Consider the following 17,010-nt stretch of genomic DNA (forward strand, 5'->3'; position numbering starts at 1 on the left):
CCATGTCTGAATAGGAAGTGGGTGATTCCTGAGCTCTCACAAGACCACGAGATATTGCGCTCCTTGAATTTATTAAGCAAATTCACCCCGGTCCTCACCTGTTGCCGTGGCACCCTTAGCACCAGCCCATATGTCACGGTGCTGACAGACCCTCCTGTTAGCTTTCTCCACGTTGTGTTGCACACACGTGGCAAAGGGGTGCTGTGCCTTGAGCATCGGTTGACAAGTGGGGTGGCGTGGCCTGGTGTGGCAGATGGATGGAGTTACTGCCTCCCAGATAACGCCTGCCCAGTTCTGCTGCTCAGACACCTCAGCTCCTGAATTGTGCAGTTTGCAGCGTAACGCTTCGGGATAACTCACCAACATCAGATCGCTCTAATGTGCTGTGCTTTATGAGGCTGCAGTTCAAGAATTATTGGCAATAAGTTCAGGCATCTTTGCAGCAGGGCTGAGACAAGCAATGACAAGGGATAATTTGGGCACACAGTGGTCAGGCAGACCCTGTGTGACCTCAGTTGGGTAATCTTCTCTTAGTTGCAATTACGCAGTCACTGGAAACTAGAAAATTTTCTAAAAATACTGCCTCCAGAGTAAGAGTCACTTATATTACTACTCTGTCCTTGCTAAGGGCTTAGTAGAAAAAAACAAGAACTTACAAAGTGTAACCCTGTTACAGGACTGGTGAGAACTTGCTTGTGAATGGAAGTCACACTTACACTTGCCCTGAGACTTCAGCATACACAGTGTTCCCACAAGGCTTTCACTGAGCTCTGATTTAATGGGGTTGTCTGTAGCTCTGGACTTCTGGTTTATTCACTTGAAGGTCGTATTACTGGACTCATCTATTTTAATAAATCTAAATGCTTTCTTTAACAAACATGATAGATTTTCTGGGGTATAGTGATACTGCTTGCTTTAAGCTATTTTTAGGCATCTGACTTAGGTGGTCTAAATTGCCTCCTTTGTTGACAATATTAAGAATTTAGGCTCCTCATTTTGGTCCTCTGGACTACATCTAAATTAGATGCTAAGAATAGCCTAAAGTAGATAGTGTGAGTTCCCTCCTTCCCACCTTAAAGAAATCGCTTCCAGAAATATTCATTAGCTTTAAACACATGGTGTCATTCCACTTAAAAATGTAGCTTCAGGGCAGTGAGATTGCCAGGTAGAAGCTAAAACTCGAGTGACTTCTCTACTTGCTACACACATTTGGAAATACAAGGGCACCTCAGATACGTTCGTATCCTCTATGCGGCTTTCTTCTGGAAATCAGGAAAGTGACAAACACAATGACAAACAATCCCAGGATACTCAGGCCCACTGCGATGGGAGCTGCTTTGCTGTTTTTATCAGGAAAACATTCTTCTTCTGTAAGAAAAAGGAGATCAGAGAATGTCTTATAGCAGAACACTGTGCTCCTACACTATACATCTGTATTCCAGAAAAGTTAGCAAATACAAGCCAGAAGTTCTCAAAAATTTGTTTTCTTTTTTTCTTTCTTTCTTTTTCCTGAGCTATACTTAATACATTTTTATCTGTGGTGAACCTTATCTCAAGAAAACAACACTTGCCCCTTTTGAAATAGCTACATGCTTCACTGGAGAATGACTCTGCTCTTTCACGTCTGCAGTAATTGTTTTACCATCAAGATCAGTGCATACACAGTAGGAGGCTTTCTTGCTGACAGCACATGTGGAGCATCACACTACAAAGTGCAATTCTAAAAATAAAGAGCAAGACACATCCTACATGGACAAAAACTGCTTCTATGTGATATCTAATCCCTTATGGCCAGTAAAAAGGATCAGGCCAGAGAAGGGAGCCCATAGTCCAGCACATCATTAGCGCAGCGAGGATCCTAGATAAGTCAGTGTTTCCTAAGAAAAATCAAATTCTAATTGTTCTCTGTGTTTAATTCAGAATATTTGTGTGTAATGGTGGCTAGCTCAGAACATCAAGAGATTAGGAAGGCAGAAACCTTGGACTTAGTCCAGAGGGTTGCTTTAGCAGTACTGTTGTAATTTTATTGTACATGATGATATCAGAAAAGGTTTTGACAAAACTAGTATCTTTTAAGAACCATCCAAAGATATATTCACTACAAACATAACTCTTGGCTACAGAAAGGGCAAATCCTGACTTCCTCAGCCAGTCCCTACCCAAATGAACATTCAAGTTATCCTCTGGTTAAATGGAAACTCATTACTTAAAAATGAACTTCCAGATTGGGTAAATTGGCAGCTTTGCTATGGAGAGACTGCACCATCTGGGCCACTGGCATAAATGGAATATTCACCCAAGTAACAATGGCAGATCAGTCTCAAATTCACAATACAACAAGCGCAGCGCTGAGAGTGAAGGCAAGGTCTGGGAATGATCACTACTGTGTTACCCCAGAACTGGATCAGACCTACATCTTCCATCTGATCTATAGGAATGGTCCCTCCTCAGGCTCCTGGGAAAGAGAGACCTCTAGCATTATGCTTTGAGTGGCACCTGCATCGCAAAATATCCTCTAAATAGGGTAACTTGATCTGCTAAACCCCACAGTATATCCCAGGTCAGCAATTTATATCCAGGGTGTGAGGGAGATCCAATACCTGCCGCCCCTTTCACTCCCTCTGACTATTCCAAGGCAGATTTTAACAGCTCTCTAAGACAAAAGCCTCTGTTTTTATTGTCCAATTCTGATGACTACACTGGCACAGATTGTAGCTTAGCGTGGGCTTTTCCCCAGTGGGAATCTTTATGCCGACAGCGGGCAGTTAGCCGAGGGAGCATGTGGAATACATGAGATCATGTCACAGCTCCAGAGCCTCCACACGGCTCTCCCCAAAATCTCACCCTCTTCTCCTCTGATCCAGATGGTGATTTCATGTGATGCAATGCCACAAAGCCAAAGGCATCAGCTTTCTACTAGATGCTGCCTTTTAAAAGCTTTGTCTGGTTAATGTAACCTGCTTTTAAGGAAATGAGCTGAAAAGTATTTGTATTTAAGTATTACAAAAGCCAGAGATGTTTGAAATGGCCATTTTGCTTTGATGAAACCTTGGGCTATGAACTCTAGGAATTGTTTCTGATATATTGAATTGCCGTTCAGAAGACCCTTTTACAGCTTTCCAGACTCAAACAAGCTATTGATGTAACTCTGCTGCAGTCTGTACAAAATTGTAAGAACCTTGAAGCCAATGATCATTTTCTTTTGCTTCCCCTTTTAAAGATAAGCAAATCAGGAGCAACAGAACTGAAACTACCAGTCTCGAGACACCCCAGGGGAGGAGGCTGGTGATGTGTTTAGAGTCATTCCTTCACTGGGGATTTTGTCTTTCAAGATCTACATACACAGCAGAGGTACGTAACAGTTTCGTAACTATTTCATGGCCACTGGGGAATTATTTCAGAGGTGGTAGCTGCTTTCTCAGCCCTTTGATTAAGAGCAAAACTAATTTAATTTTGTATATGGTATTGATTAGCAGAGATTAGCCTGACCTTGAAGAGAGGGAGACAAAGAGAGAGACAGAGAGGCTTTCTAAGCTCTGTCTCTGCTAGAGGTGAGGCCATACCAAAAGCCATAACTGAACTCACTCGGAGAAATTCAAATGGGAATGTGGGGACCAGACAGGATTGCACGAGTTTTTCCAGCTCAGTGTTATCCCATGAAAAAAATCTTCATGAGAATGAGAGCATAGATTGGATTCTTGGTGTGGCTTTTAAGAACTTAAAGAAAAGTACGCAAAAAAAAAAAAAAGTCCATGTCTTTTTTAAGCTCCAAATGTTGTTTCCCATTATATTCCTTTTAGAACAAGAAAGGCAGCCAAAATGGTGAACTAAAAAAAGAAGAATCAGTCAAACAGAGTCAAACTGAGTCAAAAGACAGACCTAAAGTAAAAAGAAGAATACAGGGGCAATATTTTGTAAGCATGCAGAACGTCAAATGTCAGAAGAAGGGAATGTTTTATTAGTGCATCTGAAGGGCTGGAGAGCTGATAAGCCTGTCTGTCCACCTATGTTCTTGTATGGAAACACCCTGAGAGGAAGTCACAGAAATGTGAAGATGTAAAATTTGAAAGAGACCACAGGGTCCTATCTAGTCCACCTCTCTGCATTTTGTAGGATCTTTCATGCATCTAATAAGAGGTAAGGCAGTAGACTGTAGGAGTGTCCATACTGTGGGACACAGGGGTTTCCTGGTGCACCCAGCAGTCCTGGACTTCACAGCCTGGTCAGATCCTGGCTGCATTGCTGGACAAGAAACAAGGATGCCAACATCTCATTTCCTTGTGGAAGGAACACCAGGTGTGGGTTTAGGGGAGGATTTATGGTAAGCCCCAATACGTTCTCCCAGTGTGTGCCATCCAGAGACCAGGGGAGTCAGTACTGGTCTGTCTCTGTCTTTTACTGAGCTACATGGTTGCCTCTTTGTGGCTGTACTCAAGAAAAGACAAATTGCAGAGATGAGTGTCACATTTAATTCTGAAAGTGGCACCATGCCAGTCATGCTCTTCTCCAGGAGCACATTTCATCACGTCTAGACACAGCTGCTCTGAAAGTATCGCCCTGCATTCACAAATATCCCTTATTAGTTGGCAGTTTTGCTGCTGCAGCTGTGGGACATCATGAGTGTCAAGAGCCCTTCAAAATAGCTAAAATCTGACTGTATTGAGAACAGTGACCTTCAACTGAACTGTACATATTAGGGGGCTGGGCAACGCAATGGTGGTGAACACACCTCCGCTTGCTCTGGGAGAAAACAGGTGAAGAATAAAATTGTGGCTGTAGAGTTGAACATTTTTAATGAGAAGGTGAAAGAGAAGGTACTGAATGCAGGAGGGAAAGATACTTCTCCACTGTCGATAAGTATTAGCACTGTGCTGAAAACGACCCAGAAAAGGGCGAGAACAGAGCAGCGGGAAGGTTACATTATTTGGGAACTGTTACAAAGCTGTGATTGTGCTGTAGGTGTAACAGGATCATCGCATGTGTGTGGCTGTAATCTAGCAGATTATATCTATCAGGCTACCAGAGTGCTGAGATGTAGATCTCGGAAGGGTGGAAAAGATAACCGTCCACTTACCTTTTCCGAACTGGTTTCCAACAATATCAAACGCCTGCAGCTGCATATTAACAAACAGTAGCTGGAAGTTCTTCTCCAAGGCAAAGGTTTGCTTGCTGGCACATTTAAAGGAATTCCCCAGCTTTGTTGTAAACAGCTTCTTGTGTATGGCTGCATAATAAAGCGTACCTGGAGGCCATAAAGAGAGAGACAAATGAGAATCCACACTAACTCTGTTGGAACCAACATCTTTCTGAGATAAATGGAGGATCCCGGGTGCTTTGGCAGAGCAGCAGTCACAGATGTGACTAAAGCATGGACATTTTCCCCATAATGTATCAGTTACATTTCTTCTTGTTTAAACTAGTGCTTTAATTATCAATGGGCAACACAGCTGAGCTTGGATCTGAAAAAGTAGCAAAAATTTCAGATGCTTCTTCAAATCATATTTTCACAACCTGAGTCTGCAAGAGTGAGTTAGGATTCTCACAGGAGCAGAAAACTATCTTAGGTCTCCAGCAGGGCTATTTCTGGACAAAATAGAGATACTAACTCTAGCATGGGAATTTGACATATCTAGTCTGTATTGCTTGATGTGATAAATATGTTTTTAAACATATTTGACTGTCACAGTACTTTATGGAACATATGGCTCAAGTTCAAAGCAGGAAAAGATCTTGTAACCTGGGCATATCCTTTATGCATATCTTCCTTTGAAAGCCGATATACCAGTTTAAGACAAAAATAATCCACATCACCAACTCTGCATCACTGTATCTGAACCAGCCAGCACAATAGCGTGCAGCACACTCTTGGTCCTCTTCAGTCAAAATCTGTACACCAGTGTGTACTGATACCGTTGATTCAGTAACATCCCTAGGGACGTAGCATCTGGGGCAGCGCCTGTCTGTTCAAATGGCGAGAAGCAGGGCTATATAAGAAAAAAAAAAATCCAATTGCCTGAGAAGAGCACAGACAAGGTCTAGGATTTCAAGATGGTTTGAAAAAAACTCAGCCTGGGTCCAGTTCTTATTTTTGCCAAAAAAAAAAAATGCCAGGCACCTCCTCTCCGCGTTGGTGTGTTTGAAATTTGCATCCAGCTCTGCATTTCTGTCGTCCAGATACTGTATTCGTCTAGTTTGCTTATTAGATTGGTAAGACACATACAACTGAACTGGAGGCACAGCATTTTTGTGTTTTTGCAGATAAAAACTTTGAGGACTGTTTTGTATTTTAAGTTTCAAGTAATCTCTGTTCTGAAAGAGGTGGGGCAGGGAAAGTTTTTGAGGACAAAAGGAAAAGTTAACAAATCTGATGAAACTGCAGCCTGGTCCCTTCTCTTCTATTTTCATACCATAAGATTTAAATGAATGATGTACTGAAAGCTTGATAAAACACATGATTTGCAAAATCCAGTGTTTTAAAGCCTATCCCACACCCAGAACAGTTTGATATGAAATTAAAACAGTGTAAAATCACTGACCTTCAGAAGATAACTGTAATCTGATCTCAATTTTACTGACATAGTACGTTGGAGCTTGCTGCAAAAGAAGATACAACTTTGTTTGTAATACTTCCTCATATTTGTGGAAAAAAAAATACAGTTCACCACAGCAAAATGAACACAAAGAATTTTCCAAGGACACTTTTTAAAGCATCACCACCTTCAAGACCCAAGAACCAACTTGCTTAGAGGTTTTGCTTTTTCTTTTCCAAATCGCTCCATCTAATAGCCAAGAAGTTGGTGTCACGCAGCAATCTCAGCTACATCACCAGTTCTGCTCAGTTCAGTGAAACTGAGCCACGCAGGTTGCATTTTACACACACTGCTCAAGCTAGGCACTTGTGTGATACTTGTGGTAACCAGAAGTAGGAGGGAGTTAAGCAAATAGTATATGTTGCACAAATTAACAGGCATGTGATAAAGCTGTTTTATTTTTATTCACCTGTTCTGCATTCATTGAGAGTCCCTCCAGTGCTCCCCTGAGCAATCCGGCACTGAATTACTGCATGCCGAGCTGCATGTGCGCAGCACCTAAGCCCGCACCTTTGCAAGTACTTGGGACTCTTGGCATGGCAGTGCACTTTATGCATAGATGCCCTTCGCATGAGCAAACTGCAGAAAGCAGCCGTGCTCCCATGTTCATTGTTGTTTTGAACTGGGAGAGGTCAGCAACACACTGAGAGCCGAGAGCTCATCTCACGCCAGTACCACTCATTTCCTACTTTGTCTGCCAACAGCAGTCACTGCAAATGAGGAAACAGCAACCTGGATGTGCCTGTGCAGGGGAGAAATAACTGTTCTTTCCACCCTGCTGATGCTGTTGGTGCTGTCTGGCTTTTTTTCATATGCCTACAGACTGCTGACGTGGAAAGCACCTGGTACAACAGCACAGAGCAAAATTTCCAGCTAAACGTCCTGCATGCATGTGCCCTAAAACCCTGGTGCAACCTGAACGCTGTCCTCCCCTGGGCTGCCACAAAGTGAGAGCCAGCCCTAGGAGCTTTTCCCTGGTATCACTGTTGGAGTATAATGTAAGTCTTTATGTGCTATTCCTTTTAATTCCAGCTGTGAGCACTCAGGGATTGGTGAGTGCAGCTGCTGGATAAGTGGCAGCAGTCAGGAAGGTCTCCTGCAATGCCCAGTTTTAATATCACGCGGTTTAAAAGCCGGTAGGATGGGTTGGGAGAGTTCAAGAAAGAAATACACCAGAGAAGAGGTTCTCAGCATTATTCCTACTTAAAGACATAAATAGGTCAAATAGTACCATTTTTTTCTGGTGGCAGCGCTATGTTCTGGCCACAGTTAATAACTTCCTGGGGTAAATGCCTGCTCCTTCTTCACGTCTTGTGGGTTGGTTACAAAACTTCCTTTTATAAGTTCTTTGCAAAAGGCAGCTGGCAGCGGTGAGCACTGAGCCTGCCGCTCACCTCCCGCTGCCCCGCACCAGCACCGCAGCTCCAGGGCCTGATCTTTCACTGTGAAAGCTCCTCTTTCACTGGTGAAAATCAGAAGTGCCATCACTGGAGCGCTCCCGGTTCAAAGTGGTTAGAGAGGCTGTGGGGGCCAAACGCATAAAAACCAAAGCAAAATGATTTCTTATTAACTTGAATTTCAAAGAAGTCTAAGCCGAGCCCTGCTGTGCTCTTGAGGCATAAGTGAAGGGCGGATTGTCTAATGCTGTGCCAATAACCACCTTTTTCAGGGCAAGACAGGTCAAGTACCTCCTAAAGGTTCACATCACTCTCCTTAGCGCTGCCTGTGACCTGGGGCTTCCATGGGTACTTGAATCACCGGACTTTTTCTAAGGATCCTTGTAACACAGGGAATGCTCCCCTTGTTGCAGGAAGCATACATTTAAAGCAAACACTCATGTTCTGAATTGATCCTTTGTTTTAAAAAAGCTCCTTGATTTTTTTACCTCACTTTCCTCTCTAGCTTTAAGAAAACTTTCTGCCATAAACTGAAATAAAGATGATTATTAATTGAAATCTTTTCTCTGCTCAAGCATTAATGACGCAGGTGTAGTATAATTTGCTGTTGCCTCTTGGACTTTGTATGGAAATGACTGATTAACCATTTGTACTTTTGTTAATTGTCACTAATTTGAGTTTGGAACCAGGCTGTAAGATTGACATTTTGGCTTAACTGAAGGACACAGATCCGCAGTGATGTCTAGATGCAGCTCTGAACTGCTATGGAGCTCCAGGACATGGTCTTAATGCATGTACACTCAGAGTCCGATGGGATCCAACCCACGTCGTACTCCTCCCTCCCCGTTAACGATTTTATACACAGTATTAACTTCTGTCTTTAGCTCTGCTGGCATCACCACCCAGTCCTTATTAGCTTCCAGAGACACGGTACTGCATGCTGCCTCCCAAAGCGTGTAAACCATGTAAATGTCTGAGGAAGCAAGAGGATGTCTGCACTCTGCAATTTTCTCTTGAGTTATAGTATCAGCAGCACTCATGGTAGCTTATGTTAAAGCCTCATCCACGTACAATGAGGTCCCAGCGGGGAACATGGTATCAATAGACACAATGTCAAAAAGAAAGCTCGTTTTTCCACCATGTAAACCTGGGTCTCTCTCTTGGCCAAGTTTCTGTGTGCACTTATAAGTTTCCATGGTGTGGTGCATTTTAAGGACACTTATCTACAATTTTGTTGTTGTAGTTCACTTCTTTGGAATTTTCCACTCAGAAATTAGATTAAATTAGGCCTCTTCAGCTGTGGCTGGATCATGGCTCCTGGGCGCTTACAACAGCACAGGCTGCCCTTTGGATTTAACAGCCACAGCTGGCTTTTGGCTGGGCAGCTGTGATACTTGGCCTTTATGGGCAGCAAATGACTAACCTCACCTGCATTCAGGTGGTCCCTGAGGCATCATTTCCTACGAGAAACTCGATAGTGCGAGTCAGAACTCCCAGCACAAGCACCTTGTTCCCGCCCAGGGACTCCAGTCCCAAACCCATTCCCTCTGTCCCTCTCCAACGCAAACAGCAGACCTGGCCCTCCCTCCCACTAGACCTTTACCTACATGAAAACGAGATGCAGATTTTTGCTTGGGGCCATTTCTAGACTTTGTGTTTGTAGAGTGGTAGCTTTAACACCCTTCTCTAGCACTTTCTATGAAAGGATGGCGAGGCACTCTGCTTACCCTTTATTGCACTTATGAACCTTTCCAAATTCAAAGTTCAAGTAGACAAGATCTGATTTGACATTGAAGTTAGCCCTGCTCTGAGAAGGAGGTTGGACCAGGTGGCCTCCAAAGGACCTTTCCAAACTGAATTAATCTGTGGTTCTGTAGTTCTGGCTTCTTGGGAAAGACAGGAGTAATAGTGCCTTATATACAGGTGGAAAAATAGCAGAGATGGATGAAATGCCTTTTCACACAGCACAAGCTGGATCAAAGGCAGCCTAAGTTCCAGCTCCCTAATCCTAAACACTCCTTCCCTCTAAATACAACAATTACCTTTACAAAGGTGAAGTTTATAAACCCTCCACTGAAAGTTATGTTCAGCTCAGACTGCACCGTCCCACAGCTGCCAGAGGTCTGAGTCGCATTGGGGTTGACAGCCATATACTCCATCTGCTTCTGTGGAGAGAAGAGACACATTGCAGGGCTGCTGATGAAGAGGAGGGGGAAACCCTAATAAAAAACACACAGAGATTTATAGCAGCATTTGAAGGGGGGTGGGGAGTCCAGGCAGGCTCTGTGTGGCTGAATGAACAAGGCAGTGGTGGTGGCAGCCTGAGTGCTGGCTGCCAGGGTCATTCCCCGCTTGTAAAGCCGCCCTAGTGCTTGTGTGACACAGAACTGAGCTGTTCCAGTGCTAAGCCGGCAGAAAATAATTATTTTCTGCTCATTCAGTGAACTGATATGATTCAGAGCAGGGTCGGATGAGCACCAGTGGTAATTTAAAAAGAGGGAGCAGTAGGTACTTGTGCCTGAAGGCAAAGGAAAGATCAAGACAGAAGCAGGCAGGGGTTAGACTGGCTTCAACACACTGCTCCTCGTGTCACCCCAGCCTCATCATCTCTAGCATCAGCCAACCCATGTTGTAGCCTGAAAGGAGAGCTCTGGGGCCCTGAATACAGAGTTTGGCTCCTTTGGTCTCATCTCATACACACCTTTTCTAATAAACATCTCACTGTGGTCTGGTGAGGTTGGGAACAATGCTCCCTGCGTGGCTTTGGACAGGACAAGGGATAAAAGACGTAGATATGGTGCTTAGGGACATGGTTTAGTGGTGGACTTGGCAGTGTTAGGTTTACAGTTGGACTCAATGACCTTAAGAGTCTTTTCCAACCTAATTGGTTCTGTGATTCTATGAAAATTACTTTCACCAACATTAGATACTCATCCCATGTTAGAAATATTCAGACTCCAGGCAAGAATATTTGGATTTCTGATGGGGATGGCTCAAGGCATATGAACTCCAGAGCCTGAGGATCTAACCATGCATATTGTATTAATGGAGGTTACAAAACTCTGAGGGACATAATCACCATTTCAGGTTTTCTTACACCTTTTGCTGAATTATTCACAGTGGATTACCACTAGGAGAGGGCACCAGCTCCCCAGGACCCCTGCTCTGATCCAGCCTGGCAGTTCCTGTGTTCCTAAAATCTCCATGTGTCAGGATCAAGACAATCCACCTCTGAATCCAAGTCTGAGAGTTGACAATTTCTTCCTTCCATTGCAACTTGCAATGTCAAGCCCTTCACTGAAGCCAATTCAGATTTAAACTAGTCTCCCATTCTGGGAAACACAACTAACACTGAAGCCTGACCTACTCTCCCAAGTATTGCTACCACAGACAGATCGCTGAAATACAAAAGCACCTGTGCGTCCAACTGACATCATCATACATGCCAAAGTACAGCAGCTGAGATGCTGTGGCACAGAAAAGGCCTTGGACTGGTAGCAAACCACTTATTTTTTATCATACAAGCTAACTTCTGAAAATTGCTTTGAAAGAATAAGAATAAATTTCAGCTAATGAAGATGCAGTCATTACAAAGCTCAGCCTTGTAGTGCTTCCATCTCACCTTCTGTGTATTTTGAGCCATCAGCTGCAAGCCCATGACCGCTTTGATGCAGGTCTTGTTCCCATTGGAAATGGTGTATGTGCCAGTGGGGATGGGGGAAGGCTGTGGTGCAAGAGTAGGTCCCACTGTCGTAGTAGATGGGATGGTTGTTTGAGTCCCTGGACGAATGGTTGTTGTGTTGGTGATGGCTGTGGCTGTTGAACTTTTAGGCGCTGTTGTTTGATTTCCTGACCCTGTGGAGGGCTTTACAGTTTGCATGGTGGTGGCTGTAGTAGTTGTGGCAGCAGCTGTCGTTTGTGTATTTGGTGTTGTATGTTTTATGGTTGTGTTTGTGGCTGCCGCCGTCATTTCTGTGCTCACGTGTGTTCTCACTTCCTTGGTTGAGGACACAGGGTGAATGGTTGTGTTCTTCGCTGCAGGTGTAACCGTTTCCATTGCCTGGGTTGTAGCCTGACCAGCTGCAGTTGTGTTGCCTGCTGATGTTGTGGATACCACCATGGGCGATTTCTGGCTGGTCACTGGTATGGTAGTTGCTCCTGCCTGGGTTGTCATGTGATGGCCTGGTCCTGTTGTTACCTGGAGCTGGTTTGTTGTCTGCACAGTTGTTTTATGGCTTATGGGTGTTGTTTTAAGAGAGCTTGTGCTGTTAAAATGAACTGTGGTGCCTTGATGGGGTGAAGAACGATAAAGGGAAAGTAGCTGAGCAGAAGTAGCCGTATGGTGGAAGGATGTGGTTTCTGGAGACAGTTCGACCCCCAGGGCCACTTCAGCAAAGCAGGAGGAAAATACTGCAAAGAAACAAATAAGTCAGTAGTCTAGATATCTATACATTTAACTGCACCAATTTTGTTATCAAATGGTTGATGTGATTTTATTCTTCATTTGGCTCCAGTCACAATAGGAGAGTGAAAGCAGATGTGCTGTAGGACTATCTATAACTTTTGACCACTCCCCCAGTCTTCACACCTCTGAATATACCCATTGCAGTGGAAGCACCTGGGCTCCCAGCTCCCCACACACTGCTTTTACTACTGAAGAAGCCAGAGAATGCCGGAGGTGTGAGCGGCACAATCCCCAGGCAGCACAAGAATTCCCTTGCAGGCAGTAGTTCAGCAAGGTTTGCTAGAAGCAAGTTATCAAGGTCTAAGGAAGATGGGTGCAATAGGCGACGAGGTGGTTGGTTGCTTACCAACAAAGCGTGGGGAAAGGGAACATTTTGTGTCTGTAAAGGAAGTGAGGCAGCATAATGGTCTTACAGTGATTCACATAGTCTGGGAAACCGGTCTGGGAGACAGGGAAATTCCAGATATTTATTTATGGTTTTGTTGTAGCCGTACCAGCTTGAACCCTGAAGTTCTTCCTCCTGGGAGGTACCCAAGGGGATGCTCCAAACAAGGAAAGACCCACCCTCTTAGTGATGCTCTTTCAGCAATGAGAAACAAATTTCAGGGTACAGCACACAGGGGCTTTTTGGACCACATCTAAAAATAGTCTCATCACCAAAATTATGCTTCCATCTTATAACGTTTACAGAAACATTCCCTTCCAGAATTGAAAAGAAAATATCTGGCCCCTAAATGTAAATAATTGAGTGAAGAAAAAGTGGGAAAAGTATATTGTAGAATAGATGAAGGTCACAACTCTTCTGCAGAAGTCTTTGATGGTGAGTATGCAACAAAACTCTGTAAAGACAAGGTCAAGCTAAAAGAAATCATAAATCCCTGGCAGATATGAATTCTTGGATGGGCATGAATCTTCAGGTGTTGTTAAATGCTTTACTGCCTAAATTATGTGGAGGACAGAGACGAATTCTCCAGTTTGGAGACAGAAGGGACCCAAAAGTCCAAGACAGCTCACTTTCCTAGCAGTGCAGCTCCCCAAAGGATGCTGCAACACATTGTCTGAGAAGTTTATTGTACGCTGTTTTTTCCAAAGAGATTTCTCATGAATCGGTATCAAAGCTTTGTGGTTGGGAGGTTGCTGAGATTTGGATTTAGGCTCGATTAAGGGCAGAGGCACATTCAGAGTGGAAATGGCTGAAAATGGTCTAAACCACAACATCTTACAAGCTCATCTTCCTTTCATTTATTTATTTTCACTCAGCATTAAGAGAGACCTGCAACAATAGCTGAATTCACAAAATCTCACCATTTTAGGATACATATAGACTACATCAGAATAATAAAACCTACTGGGTTTTGAATCAAATTCAAGATGAAAACAAAAGAAGTGAGAACAGATGTATAGATCTGAACCCACACTTCAGTCTTCCCTTAAAATGGCTATGCCAGAGAAGAGGAGAAGTGTAAATGAATACCCCAAATTCCTAAAATTGCCTGGGCTTCACCTCTGTGCTGTACAGGGTATACTTGACTGCCAGTGTAGCTGTTATCATCAAAGTGCAACTTGATACGGTTGAAAAGCCACAAAAATGACAGAACAGATTCCTCTGGTTGTGAATTCTATCAGAAGGAACTGAAAAATGCTATAATTAATATGATAATTTAGTTTATTTTCTCACTTTCACCTGGACTTTACCACACCTATTGGCAGAGCTGAAAAGCAGATAACGTATCTCCTTCTCTGTGTGCCAGTGGAAAATCAGAGCAGTTGCCATACATCAGCTATAGGTAGTTTCATCTAAGTGTATCAGCATAATAAAAACAAAAAAGAAGAAGTCGCAATTTTCACTCTTTTTTCCCCATAAGATTGCAAAACAACCCACATTTAAATTTACACATCTTAAATATGCAGTACTTCTTAGTTTTTAGTTAACAAATTGGTTTCGATTACTGACCAGATAACAATTCTCTTACAGACATGGAGAGAAACGTTATTTCACTGGCATCTGCATGCCACCCATAGCTTTTAAATGAAACTTAATTTTCCCCAAAAGGCTATTTCAAGTGAACTACTTTTCACTGGAGAAACATTCAGCCTGACAGGGTCACTGAGGGGTAAAGTCAGAAATATCTTCAGGGTGGCTTGTGCTCACCAGGTGACATGCCAGACAGCTCCTCCAGCCTCCCACGGCTCTCCCCAGCATTTTGGAGCCTCTGTTGGGGCACAGCCACGCTGCTGAACCTGTTGGTTTGGGTTATCTCATCGTAAGACATTTGGCCACATGAGCTCCCAGGGATGGGTAAGGATTGCTCTCCGGTTGCGCCTAATGGTCTTGGCTCTTCCTGGGTGGCTGTTGGAGGCAGCTCTGCTATACAAAAGGGGCGGGTGAGTTTATGGGATGGCTGACCTACCCTCCAATTAAGGCCTGGGAGGCTTCACCACATCTCCTGCAGCATTGCAGCGTTGCCTCGCGGGGAGCCTGGCACAACTCAGCAAAGGAGCCGCCTGCACGCACCCCCCAGCCCTTGCCATGGCTCTGCCGGCAAAAGGGGCCACAGAGCAACAACGAATCGCAGCTCTGCATCCCCATTAGTCTCCGTTTCTTTTTTTCTATGAGGCCATCTCAAAACTTCACACGACCAACATTTTGCTTGAGAGACGCGTGCTCCCTGCAGCGTATCGTCCTGGAGCAACCAGCTGCAACCCCGTCATCTCACCTCGGCTTCAAAAGTTGTGTGGTACAAACACCAGGGGCTGCGTTTCTGCCCAGCAAGCTGCCGTGCACGCAACGCTTCAGAACAAAACTCAGAAATTTGCTGTCCCCAGTCTGGGCCTGAAGACCCCGTTTTCATGCTTTGGTGACCAGGGAGGTTCAGTCAATGCCAGCAAAGGAACGTCACTGCTCTGCTCCCAGGCATTACGGTGGGAAGCGGAGCGCTCAGTGCCATGATGTGGCTGAGACATTTCTCAGCCTGCTGTCCTGTAATGGGGTGGGGGAAGAAACTTCTTGCAGGGGATTTTTTCACCTTCTTGTCTAACCACACACTCATGCTGCTCAGCAGCCCAACAGGTTTGTTCCGCTTTCTGCTCCTCAGAAGAAATGCTCATGTTTAGCTGACTGATTTTGTGTCGATGCAAAAACCTGACCCAGCTCCTACAATCACTGAAAGCACTCTCTCTGGGTCTGGCTGCTTTGGTTCTACTCCTTGAGGAACTGGAAAAGCAGCAAGATTTCCTGAGGGGTTTCAGTACTGTCATAGTTTCCCTCCATCATAGGAGCAGTTTCTTAAACCTCCAACCCATCAGACCTTTATCCCTTAAACTCTAATTATGTTTAATTCCCTATCTGCACAGAAAAATTTGAATTTGTGGCACTAATAAAAAATCACAAGAAATTATTAAAGGAATGATCAAAAATGAATAATGAGCTGAGGAAACAAGTCCTTTCTGGTCAAAAGATCCTTGCTGACCACTGAGCGTTACTTTTCTCAGTTTGATCTTGCTCTCATTTTGTCTAGACACATTTTGGGGCTACTTCAGCAGATTCTGGCTCTGAAGCAGGTGTGGGAAAGCAGAGCAGATACAGCGGGAGCTGCTTGTGCTCGAGTCCCTGGGCTGTTTCCCTGCTCACTGCCCTGGGAGGGGGATGGGGGTTGTTACTTGTGGGATCCCTGTGTGCCGATGGCAAAAGAGACAGCAGAAATCCAGCGCCCCACCAGCGAGTTCAAACCTTTCGCCATCACACAGATTAAATCCCACTCTGTCCATCTTCACCTGGCAGATTTTGTCCTGCTGTGGGTGTTGAGGGATGACTGAACATGCTGGGACACGTCCTTAACCGGGCTGGCTCCCCAGATTCTCACAGACCAGCATTAAGGATTAAAGGGTGATTTTGGCATGGTTTGTCGCTAAGATAAGCCCCCGCCTGCCTTCTCCAAGCCCCCGTCTCACTCTGGCTTTCCTGATCATGCTCTGCATCTTGCAATGCAGACAAATGAACCAATGCTTCCTTAGTTTTTCTTCAAGTCAAAAAAAGTCTGCTTTTAATACTGTTTTAAGCTGACTGCATCAGTCAGAGTTTATGTCACCACAGAGTGCAAGAGAAAATACACAGGAAAACATCAGACTAAGTCTATACCAGCTGCGATGAAATGTAGTTATAGTTATTTCTTAGCCGTGGGACTTTACTAAAAGCAGCCTTAGTGCTAGCAACAAAGCTATTTAAAGTTTTCAGTCTGTTAGGTGCTGTCCTGACTGCAAAGAAACAAAACTAGCATAGCGTGTCTCATTTTTCTGATAGAAATGATGGAGGATGTTACTCACCCCAGGCGAAGGTTAGCAAGACGAACTGCCGCGCGCTCCTCCCCATGACCAGCACAGCTGCAGGTTTGAGAGATGCTGCTTCTCGCTGTGGAGCGGGTGGAAAGGAAATCAAGGTTTCCTGGGGACTGAAAAGTTTCACTTGATGCAGGGAGTGCTCGGTCACATGGCTGGAAAGGAGGTGGAGAAAGAGAGGGTGAGACCGATGCTTCTTGTCTGTAAACTACCACAGAAGGAA

The 17,010-nt window shown here is 44.4% G+C and overlaps 1 protein-coding gene and 1 long non-coding RNA gene across 2 annotated transcripts; one reads left to right on the forward strand and one right to left on the reverse strand.

Moving 5' to 3' along the window:
* Positions 1–1,228: 1,228 nt before the first annotated feature.
* Positions 1,229–16,821, reverse strand: LAMP3 (lysosomal associated membrane protein 3; the record flags this gene model as incomplete). The annotated part of the gene is made up of 6 exons (XM_082487395.1): positions 1,229–1,368; positions 5,075–5,242; positions 6,537–6,594; positions 10,030–10,152; positions 11,610–12,397; positions 16,776–16,821. The coding sequence occupies 6 exons, from the start codon at positions 16,819–16,821 to the stop codon at positions 1,229–1,231; spliced, it is 1,323 nt and encodes a 440-aa protein (XP_082343521.1).
* On the forward strand, positions 3,321–11,163 carry LOC309675173. Its single transcript, XR_014269462.1, has 3 exons — positions 3,321–3,351; positions 3,801–3,914; positions 11,108–11,163. It is a non-coding gene; the product is annotated as an uncharacterized lncRNA (long non-coding RNA).
* Positions 16,822–17,010: the final 189 nt, after the last annotated feature.

Source organism: Vanellus vanellus (genome assembly GCF_965231255.1).
Source record: "Vanellus vanellus genome assembly, chromosome: 8".
In the NCBI taxonomy this organism is placed as follows: Eukaryota; Metazoa; Chordata; class Aves; order Charadriiformes; family Charadriidae; genus Vanellus; species Vanellus vanellus.